Below are 25395 nucleotides of genomic sequence, written 5' to 3' on the forward strand. Positions count from 1 at the left end.
ACATTATAGAACCTCCAAGACCAAATCAAAGTAGCTTACGTGCCGAAGTACAAGACACGCTCAGACACCTAATTGATGTCTGTCAAGTTTCTTCACTGAGGAATTCAAAACATAACTTTGATTTACTCCAGGAGTTATTAAATTTATAACCAGATTATACTGGCATCAGCCAGCAAGCAGGCTTGTTGTCCTGGAGAGCTCAGAAATTGACACGTTCATCCCCACGTACATATACACTGAGTTATCTGTTGTCCATTAGTATTTAAATTTTTTCTTCTTGCCAACAGATTCTAAAGAGGCCTTATTGTTTGAAGGTCTACTATATTTCAAGACAGCTCTTTGCCAGACTGTTGCAATCCCCATTGTCAACATGCTTTCCCACAGCTGCTCCCAGGGAAAGCAACACTGCTGACCCAGAAACACTGTACCAGCAGCCACAGCTGTTTTTTCTTACCAGGTCCCACTGCATGGGGGGAAAGGAGCTACAGAAAAAGTCCAACATAACACCAGCACTGGCATCTCCTGGAAATGACAACAGATAGTAACTGAGCTCTTTCTGTGAGGTACTCTGCAGGTTCTGCTCATCCATTTAATCTGTAATCCCTTCCACATCTAATGTCCATGGCTAATTTTGCCTATGAACAGTGCACAAAATAGTCAGTAGGGCTGGGAAACAGATCAGGTGGATACCCAAGATTATTATCAGAGAACAGGTTCAAAGGAACAAAGTGAGACTCCTAATGCATTAAAAGGAGACTACTAACAAAGATAATTAACTCAGCAGAATCTGTGGGAAGAATAAAGCCAAGTCACCATCTGGACAGGAAAAGGAAAAAGGCAGTGTCCTGGTTTAGGCCAGGATGAGGTCACTTTTCCTTTTGCTGATTTTTTTTTTTTTTTTTCTTCCTTCAGTGAGCTTTCTTTTAACTAGTAGCCCAAACCAGAACAGGTGGAGCCCAGGAAAACCGAAGATCCAAGACCAATGACGTTGCACCATCCACTCTCCAAGCTCCTTCTGAGTGTTCTGCACAAACAATTTAAAGCAGATTTTTAAAGCATACATCAGACAATAGGATAAGGTCAAGTATTAATTAATCCATTAAATTTCTCATAAAAATGTACAGAAGAGTGACTGGTCTCCAAAGTTTATTAAAAATCAAAGAATAGAAAACTTTACATAAAAATATGTCAATTTTAGCTTCCACATAGTTGTCCACACAAAAAATTTAAACGTGTTTTTTTTAAACCTGTAGCACATAACCACAGTGATAGCCAGGCCAATTTATTTGGTTCACCATGACTGAAGTGTTACATGATACCACTTTTCAAATGAGTTTTGCTTTAAAATGGACACTAGTATAAGACACCAACTAATGCCTTTGAAGGCTCTTTAATGTAGTTATGCTCAATATTGCTAGTGTGTGAAGACTAAGCAGTATAGGCTCATGTAACAGCCCTTAGATATTATTTATGAATCAGCTCACAATTTTGAAAACTTTTTTTAATTGTGATAAGTTTGGAGCATTAAGACAAACTTTTTGCTAACAGATATGCACTACTCTACTTTGGAATGTTGCCCTCTCTCCCCTTAAGGACCTGTTTGTGTTTGACAGATTCAGTAATAACATGAACTACTTCTGCTTCAAAGGCATACAGCATATTAAAAAGCATCATGCTTCACACCTCATTTTAATGCTCAGATATCAGTTTTAAAACCTTCTAGATCTGTACACAATATAGATGTCCTGTTAAGCAGGATTCTTCAGCTTTCTCTGCTACTGGACTTGTAGAACTCATCTGTAGTTTTCTGTATAGCTTAAGAACTCTCATTTAAAAAAAAAAGCACGGGAAGTCAGAGGGCATGAGATGTGACCTACTCCCAGGACAACTGTGGTGCTTTTAAAACTCAGGGTTAGGCAGGATGTACATTTTTCAAAAAGTTAAAGACAGTGTTTGTCATGGCAATACACACTTGCATAGTATACCTGTATGCATCTGTAAATTAAGTGCCAGCCACTCATACTGTGTACAACACTGGGCTGTGCTCTCCTGCAATACATTAAAAGATACTTCTCGTAATGCTCAGAGCAGCTGAAGTACTTTTTATATATTTGCTCTTAACAGAACTAATGCATACTGCTATACAGATTCCTGAATGGAATCAACATATTTCCTTTCTCCACATTCCTTAAGCCGGGTACCTCTGTTTAATAATGTTGTTTGAACCCAAACATTAACAGGTTACGTTACTAAAATGCATCAAAGCATGTAGTTCACAGCTTTTTAATTTCCTATCAGGACTTGAACCAACCTTTTTCCCCTTCCTCTCAAAAGTTTTACTTCTGGTACTACAAATGCTGGATTTGTTGTCTAGTTAAAGGAATAAAATTAAAACTCATTGGTCAGAGCAAGACGACTGATAGAGGCCAGAAAATGAGCTAAAAAACACAGGGTCAAAATGCTTTGGAGCTCGGTAACTTCTTAAAACCATAAGCCAAATCGCACTTTCATCATGAATCGAGAAGCCTCAAATATTACCAAATGTCATATTTGTAACACTGCTCAGACAACCTGCCAAAACTATGAACCCAACTTAGATAATGCAACCTGGGAAAGGATCTGTAAATTAAAAAACCTCTTCCCCTTAAATATAACTTATGTGACAATATGAAATTAAATTAAAAATTCCAAGTTATTGCACAAATTATACTTCCAATATTTACAGAGCAAAAAATTCTGAACTTTGAAACAAAAACAGGAGAGCAGCAAATTTACTTCTGTGAATTCCCAACTTGATTTGCTGCAAAGAAAAAAAAATAAAAAATAATTCCAAGGGGCTGAAGTTTCCTTCACTTATAAAATAAAAGAAAACAGAACCCACAAAGGAACAGATGTAGCCACAGCATTTGTAAATGTCCTTGCAGTTCTACTGTCAGAGCTGCTTCGGCAATGTATGAACCATTGTGGGAAGGCAGAAAACAAACTTCCACATTTAATAAGGCTTCACAGATAAGCACAACTACTTCTTGAAGATGGACTGAACCACCACACAAAGAAACATGCAAAGAAGTCAGTTGCAGATATTTGGCAACACCAATAAAACGATGTGCTGGACGCTGGTCTCCATCCCTCAAGTCGAGTGGCACTCACTCAGTTTGTCTGAACAGGGAAGGTCATTTTGGCATCTGCCATTATCTGCTCAGACTAATAGGCAAACACTCTCTATGTTTTTTTCTTCTCCATATATTACGATTGTACTGGTGGTGTCCTCGGTTACCAATTGGTTGTCTCATGCCTCCACTGCTGACAGGGCTGTAGCTGTTGCCTTGGTTATGAGTTCCCTTCATAGAAAACTTCATTCCACTGTGCTGCTAAAAAACACAAGATAAACACTAGTTTAGACACACAAACAACTAAAGCAAAGTACATATTACCAGTGGTATTTCCTCAACATACAAGTCATTCCCACAGAACATTGTTTGAAACAACTGATTTTTTCAAGCTTGTCTAATTTTAGCTGTGCAAGTCCAGTGGCACTAACAGCTTCAAAAGTGTTTTCTGAAGTAAATGTCCTGCAAATTAAATGGTGTAGATTTCTGTGTGTCCTTAATTAAACCCTTGGTTCTCATTATGAAATACACTCACCATGCAGAACACTTATAAAAAGAGAGACTTTCTACATTAAATACTAATTATGAATGTCATGTCAATTTTAGAAGAACTTAAGAAGAGCATGACCAAGTGAGAGACTTTCAGAAACACCATGGAGAAATATAAAGGTGGGATCATATGAGCTGACAGAAAGCTCAAGTTTGCTCTGTCCACAGTCTCACTGAGCTACAGGTAAACTAGCTATGGGCTTGCTTGTAAGGAAATTGTAAATTCTACTGGTTTGATCATAGGGCTACATGGCTCTAAGAACAAAACTGACATCCAGGCCTAGGCAAAACAAATCATAAGGAACGTAGCATGACACTTTCTTTGGGGGGAATCTCCAGTACCTTGGAAGAGAAACTACCAGAAAGGTTTAGTGGCAGCCTGAAGAAATCTACCACAGACCATAAGCTAGTACAGGCATCCCTATCACTTAATGGAATACAGTAAGTTGGTTTAATGTGTCCATACTTAAAATAGGTAAGAGTTTCAAAAGATGAAATTGAAACAGACTTCCCAAGTACTGATAATTTCAATGCAAGCAACCTTTTCTGATGCCTGACAGTAGTAACCATCAGGTAACTGCCTTCAACAAAAACTAATACATAATTTTGCCTACCATAAGTGTTAAACAGAACACCACAAAGCTAACGTTAGAGGCAACTGCTTAGAATTAAATATCTGCAGCTACTTTACTAACTTGCATTTCCAAGCAAGTTTGGAGTAGAAAGCAATGTGCAGACAGCTAGCCATTGTTACACTTGTGTGCACAAAACCAAAGCAATTATTGAAGGTATAATTCCATAAGCAACATTTTATTGTCAAATTATATTTAGACAAGACACTGAGCATGCAGGAGAGCAAACTGGTGAAGACTGATATTGAGAAATAATTAAAGTGAACGGCAAGGCGGTAAAACCCCTTAAACTGTTTTTTTAAGTGTGTCCTACAGCAACCTTATCAACCTTCAACGTGCAGCTTCTAGACTCCCAAGACAGACATGTTAAGTTCTGTCCTCAGACTATCAATGGTAAAATAATCAAGGAGAAACTGAAAAGGGGAATGGAGCTGAAAATCCTTCATTCTCAAGAGGCACAACTGCCTAAACCCTATTTATTGACGTATGTTGCTGAAACATCTATGAGAAGCTATTAATTAAAAGTCAACATGAAGCTAAAAAAACTGTAATACATTTATATTTTTGGAAAGTGATCCCTCAAGAAAACACACTTGTCATTCTTGTGCAGTAGTCTCTTACTCAAGTCTCAAGTCTCTTACATCTGAGTCTCAATTACATAAACAGATAATTACTCAACTACACTAATTGAGATGAAAATACACTGAAAAAAGACAGAAGAAAACCTAGTTTTGCTAGAACAAAAACTCTGACCAAGGAGAATACAAAGTCTCAGCAAACCTATTCCCTTCAGCCAGAAATGTGAAAAATCTGGCAAGTTCATCCCCAGTTTGAGAATTCAGCACAAAAATAACTGGAGGCAGGTAGGTAGGTCACCACAAGACCAGACAAGCACCACAGTAATTATGACGTGAGAATGAAGCCTATCTACCTGTATTGTAAAAGAAGTAACAACCCTTGTTTGTTCAAAACTGGCATAACCAAACTTCCAAATGATGAATGAACTAGCCAGTGATTTCTAGCTTGGCATGAAGCATTTTGCATATTTATTTATTTTTTAGGCATCAAGATAGACTATCAAACTATCAGAGCAGAACCCGGATTCACGAGCAAGCGCTTAAGGAAGCTGACTCAGGGACCTCTTAAATCAGAGACTATGCCTTCATCTTTACTAGTTCTCAAGTAGATAGTTTGCTAGTTTTTTCAAATTTTTTTAAACTGTAAGTTTCTAAACATCCTGCATCCTGTGCATTTAAGACAAGCTGAGGGAAGGAGGAGGGGGTGTGGTGTGGAATTCTGTATCATAACCCAGGTTAAAAGAGTTTCCAGGTATTTTATCAGAAATTTAAGAAAAGGATAGTCCTGGCCACATACCAAGTAATTATTTGCTAAGGAAATGAATTTTTTATTCTTAATTACTGGCAAATTTACTATATAAAACTGTATACATGCAAAGATGGTCATTATTCAAAAAGAAAATATATAGGCAAAAATAAATCTCCTTTAATTTGTAATAACACAAGTAACGTAACAGAGCTGAAGTCCAAGCTGGGTTTCTGAATTGCTTTGGTGTTTGGGGTTTTTTGCCTGTTCGCATCTCCAAAGTAAGGAGAAAAATGCAGACAAGCATTAGTAATGAAAATGAAGCATCAGTACTCTTAACTTAAAAATAAAAGAGATCATAGACACAGCGCTCAAAAATAATCGGTAAGGATGTACACAGTTAAAGAAAAACTTTAGAAAAAGCATGCTACAGTTTAGAAAAAGCACCTGCTTACTATTTTGTTGTTCAGACTACAGGACTAATGGCCATGGTTAAATCTAAACTGTGGTTAATTTGAATTGCAATCATACACTTCAAAATCATCCCACATGAAATATTATGGAATACTATTCATAAGAACTTTACTGAACCATTAAGATTTTAAGTATCCCCTTAAATAACTTTATATATCTGCAAAAATTTCAGAGCTCTTTTCAATTTCTCACTGTATTTCCAAATTCTCTATTTCAGGCTTGCAGCAAAACAAAACACACACTCCCCTTTTTAAAGGATTTATGTTCTCTTTTCCACTTCGAGCTTACCAATATCTGGAAATATACTAAAAAAATGCATCTTGCATATAAGCAAAATTTAACTTCTTGCTCTTTATGAGATAAATTCTCTGTTTGCAGAGAAATAATAGGCCTAATCAACAGTTCAGTCATTACTGGAAAATAAAGATATCAAGTATTAGGCAATGATTCAACATAGCCCCATTACTTTAAATTACCTAACAGGATTCTACAAGGTTTTTGGACCAGCTACCCCGACATACTCTTAACCTTGTAAGATTTTTAAGTAGTTTAGATTTCTAAGCTGAAGTATGGCAAGACCAAAATAAATTCTTATTCAAGCTGTTTAAAACTGGCTATCTGGAAAAATAAGGCCCAAAGCACTGCAAATATCAAAGACACTTCACTTCCCCTCATTCTCCTTGTGGGCCCTTTGTTTATACCTCCTGGCTACTTTCAGCTACAACTGAAAAGGATCTTGAGTCCTGAACAGATTTTATAAAAACTATTTCTGCTCCCATTGGAACAAGAAAACAGCATTTATGCAATCAGCTGTGATAGCAGCAAAGAAAAAAAAAAATCAATATTGAGACTAGAAAGAGCTCAAAATGAATAAAATTTTTTAAAGTTTCTTATCTTCTAACTCTAGAGAGCTGAAACACTCAACACAGGTTATATATATAAGGTAGCAGGTTATATCTACATCAGCCCTTCATATTGTATCTTAGTGTGCCAGCTCTGCCAGTATCCTGTAACAAAATGCTCTTCACCTTCAACAAATATTAGTCTGGCCAGTTCAAAGATCACCTAGTGTTAAGAGAGAGATCAGAGGGCCTAGTCCTCAGAATAAGTGAGTGACAGTAGAGACTACCATCTTAATCTGAGCATTTATTCAACTACCTTACAGTACAGAAAGTAGAGTCTGACACATGAAATAAATATCCTTTTTGATTTTGTCACAAGTCAAGTTTCAAAAATCAGAGGACGGAGTCAAAACAACACTACCAGATGACAGAACTCATACTGCAACTTTGCTGCTGTTACGACATGGGCCATGAAGTGTTATCTGCATAGGTGTCATTAAGGAGAACAAGAGATAATAGCTTCTCTAGCATAAAGCTGACAATTTTAGACCTTAAAGAAAATCTCCCACCTTTCTATTTGGAACAAAAAAGTACTATTACAATGAGCAGAACCAAAACACCTTCCAGTTGATAAGCTGATATCAATACAGTACATGTGAAAGTCAGTAGAGGAAATGCAGATGTGAATATACAAATCAATCTCAGCTTGTAAGCAACAATCTAATTACAGTGACATTGGAAGATAAACATGCACAATGCAAACAAAAAGCAGGTTCTAAACTTCTAGATCTTCCACATTCCCATAAGTCTGTCTTTCGTTTATGGTGGATTTATGTTCCTAGAAACTACTATTTAGACTTTGTGTCCTTCCTGTAACTCGAAAAGCACTCAGGAAGAAACCATCAAGGTGGCTAGGGGCTTTCATACAGTCATATAACAAAACTCTCACATAAAGACTGTCCACAAAAATATTGTTCTCTGCATTCTTTAGGAAAGAAAATAAAATACTATGTTCTGTCATACACAGAAGATGAGAGTCTGACATTTAAAACCAAAACTGATTCCAAAGTATAAAGCAGTATTCTCCGTCCTTTACCTAAGAAAATGCATGGACACTGAAAAAGTATTCCACCCTAATGACATAGCTCTAAATAAAAGCTAAGAAAAATAGTATTTAGTTGACTGAAGAAACTTTCAGTACCTGAACAGCTTAATAATGCCATTGAAGAAACAAATCAGGTCACTTCTAGATTGAAGTTAACAGACTAAGGTCTCTGAAGCATCATACTATACTAAGGGAATTTAGAATGTTTGTGCATCTGACTAGTTGATAACACCTGCATTCTCAGAAATATCTGGTAAAGTGGACTAGAGTTCAGACCTGACATGAATTAAAATGAATTTTTACAAATGTATCTTTCAATGAAGTGAACAAGACCTAACTGCTTGCACTCATCAAAAAAATACATTTTTGACTCAAGCCTCTGAACAGTGTAGGTTTTGTTCCCAATGTTAACTTCTCAGGAATCATTCCTGAGATTACTAGCAGTATCAGCACTACCAGTGAGACAGACCAACACCATTAGCAATTGTGAAACAAAGTATTTTAGCCATTGAAGTGCTGATAAAGCCATACAAATAAGCAGTTTATAAGTTCAGGTGTCTGGTCTTATATGGCCAAACACACAAATCTGAAGAACTAGCTACTTTAAGTTCTTTTAAGAGTTCTTTAGACTGTGGTATTTCAGCACTGACATTAAGGTTGCATTTCTTAGTTGCCTCCTGTGCTTCACAACTGACCAGTGAATGGTGCCATGAAATTCTCCATTAACATAAAGATGACCAGACATCTAAAGGATGTTCAGTGGAGGTTTTGTTGGACACACTGGAAGCCAAAGGAGCAAGAGAACTGGTGCTTGGTGGCTTTAGGTATCTTTGAAACAAAAGATCATTCTTTTGGGGGGCAGGCAGGGGCTGGAAGGAAATGCTACTTAAAAAGTAAAAGAAGGTCTTAAATACTTTTCACCTAAGAATGTGAAGTTTATTCGGTCTCCACTGGGGACTAAGTAACCAGCAATCCAAGGAATGAAACAGGGCTTATTTAACCTCAAAACAACAACATGCACAGTAGTCCTTTCTTCTCCATGGGTAGTCACCAAGAAATTTCTGCCCCCTCCATTCACCAGGACATGCATGCCAATATCTGGTTTTCTGCTTATGCCAGCAGGCAGCACTGGTTCATAAACTGTTTTGCTCTCCAAAGTGAAATTTCAAACTGCTTGTCAGGAAAGCAGAATAATAATTACCATGGATAAATTATGATGATGATCCCAAAAAGCATGCAGATCTGTATCAGGATTTTAACTGGTCCCTGAACTACCTGGAAATTCTCCAATTAATTATACAGTATGTAAATAGAATTGCGAATTGCACCAAAGCTGTTTCAAAAAAGAAAGCATCAGGAAGCTCTAATAGCAAAGAATTTGCCTAGGCTGGAAGTTGTTAAAAATACAATTTGTGCTCTTAACATTGGCACCTCCTGCTTTTGGGGATAGTACTGGACACTTATGTATGGCTTCCAAGCTGAAATGAGGCAGAGAAGGTTGCCAGGGAAAAGGCCGAAGACACCATGCAGACAAATTAATCCCTTTTGAAGTCTTTTTGAATATGAAGAACACTTGCTATTAAGGAAAAGGCTTGCACATGTTCAAATCTATCAGGAGTCCTCTGAGCTCGTAAAACGTGCCCCTTAAAAGTTATAAACTAGCATGGTCTCCAGTTACTTCAACTGTGAAAGCCATCAACTTTCACTAGTTCAGTCATGCTCCAGAAAGTTGTAAATGAAAAGGAAACATTTACAGTATTCTGGATAAAATTATTTCATTTCCCACTTTTGACTTGGTCATAATCCTTATCAAAAAAAGAATGTTTCTATTCCATAATGAATAAGTTTTTGGTCAACTCGATGCAGAAAAAATGTAATTCCATTTCTGAACTGCAGATAGCAAGAAATTCCTCTGATTTAAGATGTATCAAGCAAAAGCCACAGAAAAATTCCCAATGTTAAAAATGCAAGTATTGTACAAACCACTAGAAGAACAGCTAACAAATACTGGAAAGGACAGCCAAGAAACAGAAAGCCAGAAGAAGTGCTATAAAGCAGTTGTTTTCCAAGATTCAAAATTGCAACAGTGATCCAATATTCATGCAATACATTGCCTCTTCACAACTGAGGCAAAAACTCCAGATGCCAACTTGTTTCATACCAACGGCTCCATGTCTCAAAACCGGGAGTGTTTTTGTGTGTGTAACTTTGATGAAGCTCCAGGTTCCCTCTTCAGAAAAAGAGTTGTTAAGGAAATGAATAAACTAAGTTTGTATTTTAGATTAAGTTTAATTTAAAACCACTCTAAAGTTTTATTTTAAACTTCCGAAGTTTGAGATAGCACACATCAATTGCAGCCATTAAAATAGGACTATATAGTTTCTCACTAAAAGAAAACATTTCCTGTGCAGATAAGCTGTTCTACCGAGATAGATAAGATTCAGCGGTGGAGAAGAGGGGGGAAGAGGTGAGGAGGATTCTGTGTAATCACTTAGGTTAAAACAAAAGGCACACCCCGAGATAGAAGTGGGGCTTGGTAAATGACAGAGGATTGCAGGGGTAGTTGGGAAGAGCATCTGGTAACAGCTTTGAGAGATGGTGCACCTTTCTACGTTAACCTGCCTGCAAGGAAATGGTAGAGCACCTACAGCATGCAAAGGGAAAGTAGTCTGGTCTAAAGGAAAGAGGGTGAAAAAAATGTTAGTGAAGTGCCTAAAACAAGCACTTGTGTAATAACTATGAAGAATTTGGCCATCAAGTTATAACATACCCTGACTCAATTACTAAACATTGAAAATGCTGTCCACATGAAATTTCTTCATTAGTCATCTATAAGTTTCAAAATTTAAAGCACTATCATTTTTTAAATATTTTTTTTTATTCTGTAGTAAGTGGCAGTTACCATCACTAAACATATAGGTTGAATGAAAAATACTCCCTTACATGCCAGGGTCAAAGTATTTTGATCAGCAAAAAGTCCAGCTAGAGGTCCACAGCTAGTGGGATATCCCAAAGGCTGATACTAGTTAGCATCTTTGTTAATGACCTGAATGATGAGGGAGAGTGACCCTCATCAAGGTTGCAGATTATACAAAATTGGAAGGAGTGGCTGATACATAAGATGGTTGAGTCGCCATTAGGAGGGACCTTATCAGGCTGAAGAAACAGGCTGAGAGGGATCTCAAAAAGTTTGCAAAAGGGAAATTCTGAACTCTGCCCTTGGGAAGGAATAATCCCCCACACCAGTACACACTGGGCACTGACCAGCTGGAAAGCAGCTTGGCATAACAAGATGAGGGATTCCCAGTGGACAAGCTGAACAGCCAGCAATGTACCTTTGCATCAATGAAGTCCAACAGCATCCTCAGCTGTATTAGGAAGAGTATCTCTAGCAGGCCAAGGGAGCTGATAATTTCCCCTCTACTCAGCTCTGGTGAGGCCACACATGCAGTGCTGGGGCCAGGTTTGGGCTGACCAGTAAGAGAGACACACGGACAGAAGTGAGTCCAATGAAGGTCCATGAAAATAAGTAAGAGACTGGAAAAATTGGCATACATGGAAAAGATGACAGAGCTTGAACCATTTAATCTCAAGAAAAGCTAGTTTGAGAAAAGTCTTGTTGATGAATCTTTCTAACAAGAGAGTGTAAAAAAGATGGAGCCAGGCTCTTCACATCAGTGCCCAGTAAAAGGACAAGGAGCAATGAGCATAAGCTGAAATAGAGAAACCATGACTTATTTAGGAAAAAAACTTTTTTACTGGAACAAGTTGCTCAGAGTGGTTAGAGAGTCTCCAACCTTGGAGATATTCAAAACCTGACTGGACAGCAACCTTCAGCAACCTGCTCTAGCTAACCCTGTTTTGGCCAAGAGGGTTGGCCTCTGTAATTTTCAGAGGACTCCTCCAACCTCAACTATTCTGTGACTCTGCAAAACACTTATCTCAAGCAGAAACTGAAGCAATACATGCTGTGCCATGCCCAAAATGTCAAGAAGTGCTGAATCAAATAAAAAAAGACAATGTTATTAAAAATATGCTGGTCCTAGATTCCCAAGAACTGTGATAGAAGGCCTGAGAGAAGTAAAACATTGCAAGAATCTGATCAAAATCAGATTTCAAAGAAACCAACTCATTATTTTGTTATCAAAAGCAACCTACAACTTGCATTAAAGCTCATGTGATACAGCTGTTTTGACAACAAAGATTGATGGAGTATTTTCCAGCAGATAGAGGCTCTGAGGCTATAAGGAAAACTGAAGATTTTTCTTGTTCTATAATGGATACATTAACTAAAATACTTCAGGCTCATTCACTAACATACAGCTTCCTTGCATGGTCACCTCTCAGAACATTTAAGCACACATTTAATATTTTGGTAAAAATTCTTGCACACACGCTCATCATTAATTTCCTGTTCCTTAAAATGTACTGCAGAAAGTGACAAGTGTAGTCAGCTCTAATAATTCAAAATCAAGACAACTAAAATAGCCTAGACAGGTCAGTACAATTCCTTCGGATTCAAAAACTAGCTTACAGATACACCACCTACATGAAGTTTTTGTTTGAAGAACAAGAAGCTAAATAGTTTAAAGATCTGCAAATATCCCACTGGTTAAGCACCAAGAGTCTTGAATACAACTGGAGAAGTCAGACATCCAATACTCTCCCTTCAACTTATTCCTAGGTGTCAGTGTGCTGTGGAAGGGCTCTTAAATTTAGATCTGGATGCATCTCAAACACCAAACCCTTTCCCACCCATTCTTCTTCCCACACTTCTGACATGGCAAATAAGTACTTTTATGATGACATGAAGCTCAGCACATGCTATATGAAAGTTATCTTCAGAGGTTTTTAGACTGACAGCCCAGCGCAAACAATCTACACTTCTGTTTTGATTGCTTTCTCATGAAAAAGTTGCTCCACTTAGCTGGCTCATACCTGATTACTGGCGGCCACTATCAAGGCTCTCGTAGGCGCAGATTGGAGTTTACCACTTGGCATGGGCAATGCGGGTGGTAAACTGGCCATAAGCCGAGTCGGTGCTTGCAGACTGAACTGGTAAACATTAGGAGCTGTGCAAGGTGGTGTATCAGAATCCTTTTGGCAGAGAAAAAGGGGAAAAGAAAAGCAACTTTACAGAAAGTACAGCATATACAGGCTACGCATGTGAAAACGCACCCAAATATCAACTCGTGAATACTGTAAAATTTATATTTTTATGGTAAAAAATAAAATAAAAGCCAGCACTATGTTTATTTTACACATCTAGCAAACGTTTAATTGAACCTGCATCAAGGAGACAACGTCAACAGGTCTATGGCAATCATAGATCAGTTCCAGTCAGCACAACCTAAAGCCCAACTTGCAACTCTACCAACTTTGAATTAAAAAATGGGAACTATAGTTGGGAAAAAAACAGAATAAGAACAGCAACACTGTTACTGAAACATGGGCTGAACTTTTAGGTGTTGTGACAGAATCATTCCTCTAAACAGTGTTTTGGATTGTACTTATCTGCATGGCAAAGTTACTCACTGTAATTGTTACAGTCTTCTCCCATTCTAACCAGCAACAGCAAAGTTAGGGCTCCACCTACCAAAAAACAAGGAGACGGTCTGCCAGTCAAGACTAGTAGTATATGCACACCAGTCACCTGCTTCACTGCTCTGTTCCACTCACTTTCCATTGGAACTCTGAGTCACAGTTCTTCAGGGAAACCCAGACAGATGCAGGATTACAGAAAAAAATTGTGATGGAACTGGTATTACTGATTACCATTCCTCCTCCCTCCAGCCTGACCAATGGCAATTACAGTTGCATCATAACCAGTCATACCGGTGATGTTAAAACAACATAAGCAAGGAGGCAAGCACAGATGCAGGGTTTTATAGCAATTACTTAAGTCTGAAAACACCCAATTAACTGCCTCAATTCATAAATGACCAAATATTTTCTAAGTTGAGAAAGCTGAAAAGCAATCTACAGCCTTTTAAAACAACTTTGAATTTTGTAAATCAATCTTGTAAAACTTGTTTTACAGTCATAACATAGGGGCAACAGTTAAGTAGCTTTCTCTACATTTTATTGCTGCTTTTACCTTGCCCTTAACTCCAAACCATTCTGAACTTCAAAATAATGGAAAAAAAAATATTATTTGTCCAAAATCACTAGGTTTTTTTCCCATTCCTATCCATCTGGCTCAAAGTATAGTAAGAGATGGGTCTCAGCCAATTAGTAGCTTAGGAGTTACCAAATTAAAATACACTACTGGCTCAGAAAACTAGTAATTTTTACTATCAAAGTAATTTCTGTAATATTTTATTGCTCTTTCTCTGAAGATTGTCTGGAAGCAAAAACTCTTCACTTAAATCAAGCAAACTTTAAGCAGACTTCTGCTACTACTACTTGCCCTCACATGGTCTTGCTTTCCAAATTATCTCCTTCAGTTAGAAAACAGGCTGTCTGGGAAAACATTTTCAAGAACAGAAACAAGAATATATTTTAAAGCTTTTATTGGAGAAAGAAGGTGGTCATTCAGGAGAGAGTGACAGTTGTGAATATCAAGCAGCCCAAGCAATGATTTACTAAAAAGCAAAACTTGCAGCCCAGTTGAAGTGCATACCCCACAGTAGAAAAAGCCCTCAACAACATGGTTAGCTATTAAAACAATCACTCCTTTATTGGTCCACATAAAGTTGTGCCTACTGAAAACTAAGTTCTAGAAAGAAAGGAGCCCCTTCTTCTGCTAGGTCAACTAGTGGTAAAATGTACAGTATGCCTCTGTGAAGCAGTTTCAGATACCTGCATCACAAATTGACGACAGACCAACCATACTGGTAACAAGAATCTGTGCAGAAACCTAAGTCTTATTTATGAGATTAGATGTTTACCATTCACAGAGGGCAGTCACATGCAGTGATCAAAAAACTTAGCTGACTGCCTGGATGAGATGGCATTTTCCTCCTTTGCCAAATCATACACAATATTAGCCACAGGAGCAGGCTAATATCCATACAAAGATGAAGTTGATTTGCGATTTGTTCTTAACTGAGTAGGTGGTAGAGTCAGGTACAGGGGCAAAAAGTTGGATTTCTAAACTGACACTATTGGTCATGGAATTTTAAAAAACGTTATTATAAGAAGAGCTGTCTATTTGTACAGACAACTCCTGAGAATACTCACAAGTAACCATGAACAGGCAGATGGGAAGGCAAAGGGGATCTTACTGTCTATTTAATAATTATCTTCTGTGATGCTGCCTCCATAAATCTGTTGAAATAATAATTTTAATTTCTTCACACAAAGACTCTCCCCTTCTTTTCTACTTAAATACAGTTAGACCCCCTAAAGATTCACATACCAAATCCAGATGGGACACTTCCTGTTTATAAGATTTCCAAGAGGTTTTGTGCAACAAAAAGTTAACTCCAGTATGGAAGCAGCAGCAGATGGAAATGGGAGCCATATGGTTTAATCGACACCAGATAAATTTCAACACAAAGAAGACTGTGTTGCTTTATTTTAATTTTATAATATATTTGCTGTTTTGCCTCAATATTATTTACTGTTACACATCTCTGTGTCCCTCTTCCAGGGAAATCTGGGCTTACTGTACGGAGCTGATATACCAACTTCTCATCAGCATCAAAATCCTTTCTTCCTCGAACTGAAAGGTGAACCTCAGTGATCAGAAAATTGAGTCTAACGTACTTATTTTCCAGAAGTACTGACTACACTGAAGGATTAAGTCTTACTTGGCCTTCTGAACAGGATTCTTAAGTCTAATGTGCAAACTTGAAGCATTACAGAAGCTCAGAAGACCTATGAGTAAGTAAATGCATACAGGCAACACTCTGACACTTTAGATGCGTGTCTGGAAGGTGATAGCTCTGACCCTTACTTGGGTTAGGGCTACAAAGGTCACATTATAATAAGATGAAAGTAAAATAAAGGGGTAAGATCCTTCAACTGATTTTAGCAAACAATCAAGCTAAAATGACTGCAGCACTAAGAGCTGCCATGATCTCAGATGATCCTGAACTCTTGAATACTACAACAATGAATGCCAATGATATAGTCCCTCATTCTGCAACGAAAGTATCTTCTAAAGAGATGCTTTTGGAACAAGAGAGACTACCACATACAGGTTCATCCTATTGGGAAGATTCAATTTTATAAACATACTCTTTAAACCAGTATCAACTTCCTAAGTACCTGGAAGAAAGATTCCTGCTATTCATAGCCTTGATTACTGAGGACTCTTCAATTTACCTTAATGTTGGAAAGAAATTGTGGAAGAAACAAATGTTACTACTGATGCACTCTCATCTAACTGCAAATTTGGCTTGAGAAATGGGAATCCCTAGCCTTCTGCCTAGATGGGAATAATGAAACATTATAGCCATATGAAAGATGAATTGCTGAAGCAATCTTACAATCCAAGCTTTCCTTCCTGACATCAGATGAGAATAAAAAATCCTTCTGCAAAATGCATCTGTCATTATAAAAAGTCATTATAAAAGTAGCAGGAGTATAATTTACTCACCAGAAGCTCCTTACTAACTAGGTCTGACAATAAGAGTTTAATTCAAATCCATTAATAACTCAAGGCTAAAGATATAAGGTAAACTATAGCGGTACATTCATCTATCAGGACAACAGTTCAGTTTCCACTAATTTCATGGGCACTCAATTATACTCATAGGCTTCCTTCTCATGACTCTAGACGTGTGAAAAAGTGGTGCCTTCTGTCTTGTTTCATGAGGTAGTCAGTTGAGCATTTCAACGTACTAGTAATAGCTACTATCTTAGAGCTTTCAACTTCCCAGACAGAATTATTTTATTTTTTTTTAAAGCTGGAGTGGCCTATGATGATTAACTCACCATCTCTGTCTCTAAGTTTTGGCCCAGTGGTAAACAAATCCAACTACCCTAGAATCAGTATTCAGAACAAAAACTTAAACAAAAGAATGCAAGTTTATTGCCAATGTGCAGATTTCTTAAACTCCACTCCTCAATGCCAAAAAATTAACTACAGAGGTCTTGGCAAAAAGGTTCTTATTGTTTCCATCCTCCAAACTTCTCCCACTAATTTATTTAATTTTTTTCTTCTGTCTCACAACATTCAGGAGCTGGAAGCTCTAAAAGGACACTGACCACTTCAGTCAAAAATTGTGCTCCATCTTTGAAAGCAAAGAACATAGTGAGAAAACTGATGTTTATAGTTAACACTTTACACTATAGAGATGTTTTCATGTAATTTCTTAAACTGATTTAACATTATTACCAGTCTTAATACTTTTGCCTCTATTCCTGTCCTGGCCTTCTCTCACTATACCTGCATTAGCATTTGACATTATTAGGAGCCAATTAATGGAAGTGAACCACAGAAACAGTAATCACCTTTTTACTAGCTTCACCACCTCCATCAGCTCACCACAGAACTGAAGTGAACACAATAGCAGAAAAGCAGAAGCAGCTAGTGAACAGAAACATCCCTGGCAAGAACATCTAAACCACATTCTTTGGAACCTAAGCCAACACCAGAAAATTTCACACATTTCATAGTTTGGGGCCATGTGCAGGAGCAGAACTTCAATGCATGCTCTCACTTGAATGGTTTTAGCCCCAGCATACTTCACTCTGCTTGATAAAGCAACAGACTTCAAAGGTGATTTAATGGATTACAGCCCCCATCTCACTTCTTTCACATCAGCTTGAGCCATTTCCCTCTTTGGTAGGTAGAGCCATATCTTTAACTATGGTGTAAATAAAGAAAAATTGAGATAAACAAAATTTCTGCTTCTAAGGGAAGTCATAGGGTGAAGAATCTGCATCAATACAGTAGCACCATTTCCATTTGCCAGCCTATAAACAATACAAAACACTCTTGAGTAAGACAACTGGTTGTTTTTTGTGCCTTTAGGTCAACTGCATTACAAAAGGGAAACATCATCATTATGCTTACAGGAGGGGAAAAGAAGAGATACAGGATACCCAAGAAAACAGAAAAATACATATCTTCCAAAAGCATTAGTGTTCATTTTACAGAAAGACAACTAAAAATGTAAGCTAATTAGTATTCACCAAGATTAAATACAAGTACAGTACCCGTTGAATGTCACATCATTATATCCTGCCAGGCCTGTGGGCTGGAACACATCCCCCCTATACCTTTTGCAGCTTAGAATAACTTGTTATTAAATAAAATTATTTTATAATTTTGTGTTCAAAATTGTGCCTCCCACAGCTTTGCAGAAATGTATTCTTACTTCAAGTGGCTATAGGTAAAAGACTGCTCAAGCAACTGAGAAGAACTGAAGGGGAGCATGAGACAGTATAAAACACCATATGGTCAGAGACATGGGATAAAAAAAACCAAACCAAAACCAATGTGGGACTATATGGTGAAAGAGGAAAAAAAAAAATAAATGTTCTACTCTAGTCCACAAACTGTCAGTAACCTACACAGAAAAACAGGAGAAGAGAGTTTTAAAGGATTTGGGGCTTAAACTCTTAATTGCCCCAAATCAAATGTCAATCAAATGCTTCTCCCTGGTAACATTAGGTTGTCTGTGTCTGCATGCTCAGGATTGCCCACTGATTTATTTGGAGACAAATGGGTTGCAAGACAGCACATACATCTTCCCTAAAAGACTAAAGAGCCTACTTTTTAGAGAACTTGCCTCTATTTGTTCATAAAGGGGAAAGACTCTGCATTCTTCTGCAAAAAGATTACCAATATACACATATTTGAATTGTTACTTTCATTAGGACATGAAAATATTCAGGCACGTGGAAAGAAGGGAGAAAATCTGTATAGCTCTCTCTCAGACTGAAAATTTTGTTGGGCAACTCTTCTCCTTACAGCAAACTCTGCAAATTATTCACAGTCATTTAAACAGATTTAACAAGGCCATTACAGTAGCTATTCTGAAGTGCCTACTCCTCTACTGCACAGAAGCACATGCCCTACACCTGCAAATTCAATCACCTTAAAAAAAACAACTTTTATCAAGACAAAGTATATCATATACTCTATTACCTCTATCTGTTAATAGGAAGTACAACAGTTTCTGCTAATAAGCTGAAATTCAGAGTCTTTGACTAACAGGAAGGAAGGGGAGATGGTGCTAACTTCATTAAGCATGTTGAGTTCGAGTACTAAGCCACAATTACTGCAGAGTAAGTAACAGTTGCAAAATCAGTGTAGATCTCATATGCATTCAGCAGAAATGACAGGAATAATGAGTATTAGTTATAGTTATATCCTACTCCCAAAATGAAAGCATCTGTTCAAAGAACTGAGAACATGTAATACCTGAAGATAGTTAAAAGACATGTTTCATGAAACACTTAAGATACTGCTCAGCATATCCCCTATCTGATGATGGCAGAAGGGCAGGTAGATCAAGCACTGACATGTCATGAGAAGTTGTTACAAAAGCCTGCACAGCAATGGCTACAGCTAAGATTGCAAGAACAGCCTGAAAGAACATCTTGCAAATGCAAAAAACTTAAATAGAAGCAAAGATTCTGTTCTCCCCCAAACTAGACTACACAAGTACTTCATTCACTGAAATTTCAACCACCTTGACAGAACTGCATGGTCTTGAGACATCAGAAAATAATTTTGACATAGAAGCCCAAAGAACATTATCACCAGAAATGCTGAGATAAGGCACATGGAAGTTCTTAGATTAAAACTGCTAACAGACAACTTTGAGATCCTGTACTGGACTGGATACAAAATTATACATCATTAGGTAACAGGAAAGAGTTTTAAAACTTTCCCTAGAGCCATTATATCTGTTACCGGTATGCAATTATCACTGTCACATAAAATGCTATGCTTTATTTAGCATAACAGCATCAAAACTGCAGAGCATACTTAGCACCAGGAATTATACCAGACTAAAATGAGATTGCAAAAACATCTAGGATTATTTTTTTTACTTGGCAGAGACTGTTGATTAGGCAGCACATACTCTCCAAGCAATACTCTAGGACTTCCTGAGCTAATAAAAAGGAGTTTTCCACAACACTTTAGCAACAAGAAAACTAGATCATAATTTACAGAGTACAGGTCCAGAATAACAAAGCACCCAGGAAAAAAGGTATTTTCAAGAGGAAGTTGGTTACTGCTTAGATTCTCAGACTGATATCTGCAACCACCCAGAACAAGCAGAGAGCTGGGAGTGAATACAGCTCATTCCATCTGGTCTCGTAACAAACACTTAACTCAGTATGAAGGTTAAAGTGAGATTTCCTAATGCCAAAGTTTATTTTCTATTTTGGAACAGTTTGAATTTTGCTCCCATAGAGTAAAAAAACCATACACTTTTCACTGTCCTTGATGGCAAAGATATTTATAAAGCATTTTCCATTATTCAGTTCAACATTTGTTGGATCATGTGGGAATGCACAATATTTTACAACTTACCTGTTAACATAAATAAGTGAAACATACTGCCTCTTCGTTAGGGCAGCAAATGATATTGTAAACACCTGAATAGAATAATACTTCATTGAGAAAAGACTTACTACACAGATCAGTTTGATAATTAACAGAATCCAGAAAAATGTATGTGCAGTGGAAAACGGTCAGATGACCAGATTCCTTGTATCCACAAGTTTATTTCCATGTGTTCCTTAGTTTGCTCCTGATCACTAATATTTATATTTTTCACAGAAGCAGGTAACCAAGTACTCAGTATTTTGCAAAGAACTTCATTAGAAGTGGCAGTGAGAGAGTCAGAGCTCTGTACTGACATGTACAGTAAGACAAACCCAACAACTATACAGCTATCTCACCAATAGTAATACCAAAAGGCAGATTTCTCTTCTCTGCAGTCTCTGATCAGGAATCTGCTCATCTTTATAAAAGTTTTCTTTTGGGACTAAGATTTTGCAACTTCCTAGGACACTTGTTAAAAAGACAGCAAAACTAGAATTTCATCAGCCAGACAGTGCTAAGCATAAGGCATTCTGTAAATAGCTTTACTGCCTTGGAAAATCCATAAAAGGATACTTTTGTACAAGATATGGTCTCATTAAATCCAGTTCTTGGCTTCTGGACTGTGTAGACAGTGGCACAGAAGTGTGCTCTCCTGCAAGCTAGTTCTGGACCTACAGAGATGAATTTGCTCCTGAATTTGGGGACATGTACTGAGGAAAAGCACATACATCTAAAACATATGGGTAAAAAGAAGGCTGTCCTGGAAGAAGGCAGTTCTCTTGTTCCTCAGTGGTACACAAGTTCTCAAGATTACAACCAGCTTGGTCCCCAAAGAAAGGAAAGCAATAATGGGAATGGAAAGAAGTCAGGGTAGTATTACATCTATTATATATTAGCTCTTATATCCCTACACTTCCATTATTCTAAATATGTACAAATGCTGAGATGCTGACTTCTAAATGTTAGCTCTTGTTTATGACAATCCAGTCTCTAAGACAACTTACTCTTTTTAATTGTTCTATTCCAACACTTGTTCTCTTGCTGCTGGAACAAATCTATAACCATTACTAACTGAAGTGCCTGTAAGTCCAAGACACTGGGAGCCTTGTCTATTCAGCTGCTGATCCATATTTACAGAATGAGGCAAAACCTGTAATGCTGCCAGAACTTCAATGAAGCAAATCCTTAAAAACAGTACAGCATGCTGTGTTACAACCAATTCAACTAACTACTGCTACAGCCAACTGTTAAACTATAGTGTTTAATGAAAATTCCAGAATGCAAATGATTAATGCTGCACTGCTTTGATAATGCTTGAATATTTAACTTATATTGCCAATATTGCTGCCAGGACATATTGGCAAATTGCAAGGCCTCCAGACTTATGGCTGGAGTACAGCGATGTGATAACTTCAGAACACAGCTACCTCTGTGCTAGACTGCCTGGATGCAATATTTGACCCTCAATAAACATACAGATGTGGTGCTTAGCAACATGGTTTAGTGGTGGACCCGGCAGTGCTGAGTTAAAGGTTGGACTTGATAATTTTTAAGGTCTTTTCCAATCAAAATGCTTCTATGAAGTTCAGAGAGGGGAAATATGACCAAGTAAAGTCACAAGTTGCCAAGCCTGTTTCTTCTTCCTCAACATATGTAGGTTGACCTCTATTATATTAGTAGTCAAATCAGAGAAAGGTCAAGGTGCAGCTGATCACTATTACCACTGAAATTTTAGCAGTACATTGAAAAGCAAATACACTATCAAGTCTCTATAATTTGACAGTTAGTATCTTGTAGCTGATACATAGCAAAAGATATTCTGCGGTCATGCAGAATACATCTCCAGAAAGAGATGCAGACGTTGCACTCAAGATTAACAGTGCCATAGTAGGGAGGAATATTTTACTATTAAAATGAAACATTGATTATTGCTAAGAGATCAGCAAACTATCATTCTGGAATCTCCCTCTCTCCTGCATTTCCTTTATAATCTGTAACTTGTTCAGTCTTCAGTATCAGGGAAGTTCAGAAGATTTGACTTCAAATGAATACAGAATCATTCCTTATAGAACAATCCTTCCACAGGATTAGAGCTAATACTCCATATAACTCTACAGTGATGAGATGCATCATATTCATATCCCTTTTTCTGAAGCTGCTACCAAAGTTCACTGAACCCATTTGCTGATCACTAGAAGTTTTGGCACAAATACCAGTTGTCAAACATGCTAGATGTTAATTTGTTGGAAGCTATGTACAACACAAATAGCCTCTTTGACTCCAGAAGAACAGACTTCTCTTCCTGAATCAGGTGCAGTTCTCCACCAGAACCGGTTCATCCTCACATATCCAAGCGTCAGGAGGATGGAATTCAGTTATTTGTCAGAAGCCATTCCAAATTAAAATACCATGCTGGCAGTCTACTAAGAACATAATACCAAACAATGACCAGGGCTTAAAATAGGGTCTGTCACAAGCACATAGGCATAAGGCCTCTTAGTCTGCTAAAATGGGTAGCATTTCCATTCGCTTTGTGGATGCCCAAACAGCTTGCAGGTCTTTCTTGTTGAGAGCTTCCTTTTCACTTTTCATTAATTTCTCTGGCATCAGACAATGAAGTTTTATCTTCAAGGTCAGGAAAAAAAGGGACTAAGGGGAGGTCACAACCACTCACCACTAATTATGTTGGGAATGCACAATATTACTTAAACACTTGCATTTTCTCATAAAACTTATTACAGCAATATCTTTCTCACCAACACACTCAAACTAGGAGCATGGCTCATAGTACCACTGGAAAGCATCATGCTGTTCTTTTTTCCATAAGCCAGATGGTACAACTGAAGCATTTACCATATTTACTGGAGGTGGAGTGAAAAGACAATTCAACACAGAAAATTCTTAAGTGGAAAGGAATTACAGCAAGTAACCAGAACACATAAAAATGTATTTGCCCTTCAAAAGTTATCAAATTCTTATTGAATGCAATTCCCAACTTTTAATTCCATATCTGACTAGTTTTTGAAAGCAGTCAAGAAACAGGTACTTGAACCTCTCTTGGCATCATCCAGTCATTCACTATCATAGTGAACTGGTTATTACATCTTGTTCCAGTCAATCCACTACCTAGCTCAGAAGGCTTCAGTAGATTTATAACGAGCACCTCATGCCATGCAATGTGATTTTGTGCTTTATAATCTGCACTGGCCAATTCTGTGTTAACTCCATGCCCAAAAAACCCACCTTATAGACTCCTACAAGTCTGGGAAAATACCTAAAGAAGCTACAGTCATCTCCCCCAGGAAGTTAAAAGAGCCCAGCAATTACTTTCAAAATGGCACTTTCAAACAAGGAAGCTGACAGCAAGACTTGACACATGAGGGCCCCATTATATTATTCTTATATTATTCACCTTCAAAGAACGATATGATGTTCCCATCCAATTTGGGGTGTGGGAAAAAAGGACCAGAATTTGACAACGTATGATTTCAGCTTTCTACTCTTCCAGTTAGCAATTGTTAACTTGGGTTTTTATATTTTATTACACCTAACTACTACCACAAAGAGTACCAAAAAATTTAAGATGGAATTAAGACCTATTTAAGTTAATGGAAAAATATTTTATTTCAGTAACTTTTCTGAGCAAGGGAAGCCATTAATTTGCTGTAGCTGTTTACGGATAATATCAGATTTCTGTTGTATCAGCTGAGACTTAAAGGAGTATGATAAACTCTGCATCTTATTAGTTGAACCCATTAAAAGAAAAAGCTTACAATGTCACTGCTGGAGAGTGATGATACAGAAGAGGCAGATGAGCCAGAGGATAACTGTTGTGTACTAGTCAATGACAAAGTCAAGCGTTGATTGTAAGGTGGTTCAGAGTCTCTGTTCTGTTGCTGTTCCCCATTGCATGGAACTATCGGGTCTCTCATTTTCAACCTATTATCTGTTAACAGAAAACAAACATCATTTAACAGCACAGAACACAAATACACGGGCCTTGAAGCCTATGAAGACTTGCAGTTTAAAAAGCTAACTGAAAAATAGACTCAGAAAACTCATATTGGGTTAAAAAGCTGTAAAATCCTTTTATTTTTTCCTATGTATCTGAAAGTGATTAATTTCAAGGCATGACCATTTTGAATTACATCACATTCAAGAAAAAAAAAGCTTGTATTAAAGAGTCCTGCTATACCTACCAAGTTCAGGTGATAAATTAATTTTGCTCCCCCACTTCTTTTTAATCCAGGCCCTGTAGTCAATCACTTCTTGAGTCACTTTGATGATTCTACCTAATGTGCTAAAAAAAATTTTCAATTAAGTATTAAACAAAGACTGTTGGTTACATATTTGCAAGCATTTCAACAAGCAATCAAATTACGCTAAAAGTCAGTTTAAGAGATCCCCACTCAAAGAATCCTTTTGAACTTCTATTTCATCAGCATCCCGTTTAATCCACCGAAGTATCTCAGTTTTTAAATTATTAATCTTCTAACATACTAACATGCAAACACTGACAGGTAGGTAAAATTTTTAGTTCTAAATAGAAAGCATCTTTAATTATCAAGAATATACATGCAGATATCAGTGTATTTGATAAAAGCAATATACAGAGTCTTGAATTTCTCTTTATATAAAATTTTCCACAGAATCTGGAGTAGAACAGTTATGGGATGCATTGAAGATACTAATCTCAACCCTCCTGCTGACCTTCACACTCAAGACAGACCTTCACTAGTCCTTCCTTACAAATTTACAATACAACTTAAAAAGGTGCAAGAACCCCCAAATTATAAAGGAAGTACCATGGATCGTGAGGTAGTGGAAACAGGGAACAGACTGGCTCCAAGTCCAGAATAAGTTACAATTTTATTTTTTTTTATTTGTAACAGTAGCTGGTTCA

General features: G+C 37.4%; 1 protein-coding gene across 2 annotated transcripts in view; it reads right to left on the bottom strand.

Annotated features, from left to right (window-relative positions):
* Positions 1 to 1132: 1132 nt before the first annotated feature.
* Positions 1133 to 25395, bottom strand: part of PAPD7 (PAP associated domain containing 7) — a 46643-nt gene continuing 22380 nt past the window's right edge. The window contains exons 8-11 of one of the 2 annotated variants that reach the window (XM_010008322.1): positions 24692 to 24792; positions 24266 to 24438; positions 12974 to 13132; positions 3192 to 3371 (exon numbers count right to left, since the gene is read on the bottom strand). In XM_010008322.1, coding sequence (XP_010006624.1) covers positions 3192 to 3371; positions 12974 to 13132; positions 24266 to 24438; positions 24692 to 24792 — 613 coding nt within the window. Of the gene's footprint in view, positions 3372 to 12973; positions 13133 to 24265; positions 24439 to 24691; positions 24793 to 25395 lie in introns of both variants that reach the window. The other variant, XM_010008323.1, reaches the window with a different exon arrangement.

This window comes from Chaetura pelagica, unplaced genomic scaffold (genome assembly GCF_000747805.2).
Source record: "Chaetura pelagica isolate M959 unplaced genomic scaffold, ChaPel_1.0 scaffold71, whole genome shotgun sequence".
In the NCBI taxonomy this organism is placed as follows: domain Eukaryota; kingdom Metazoa; phylum Chordata; class Aves; order Apodiformes; family Apodidae; genus Chaetura; species Chaetura pelagica.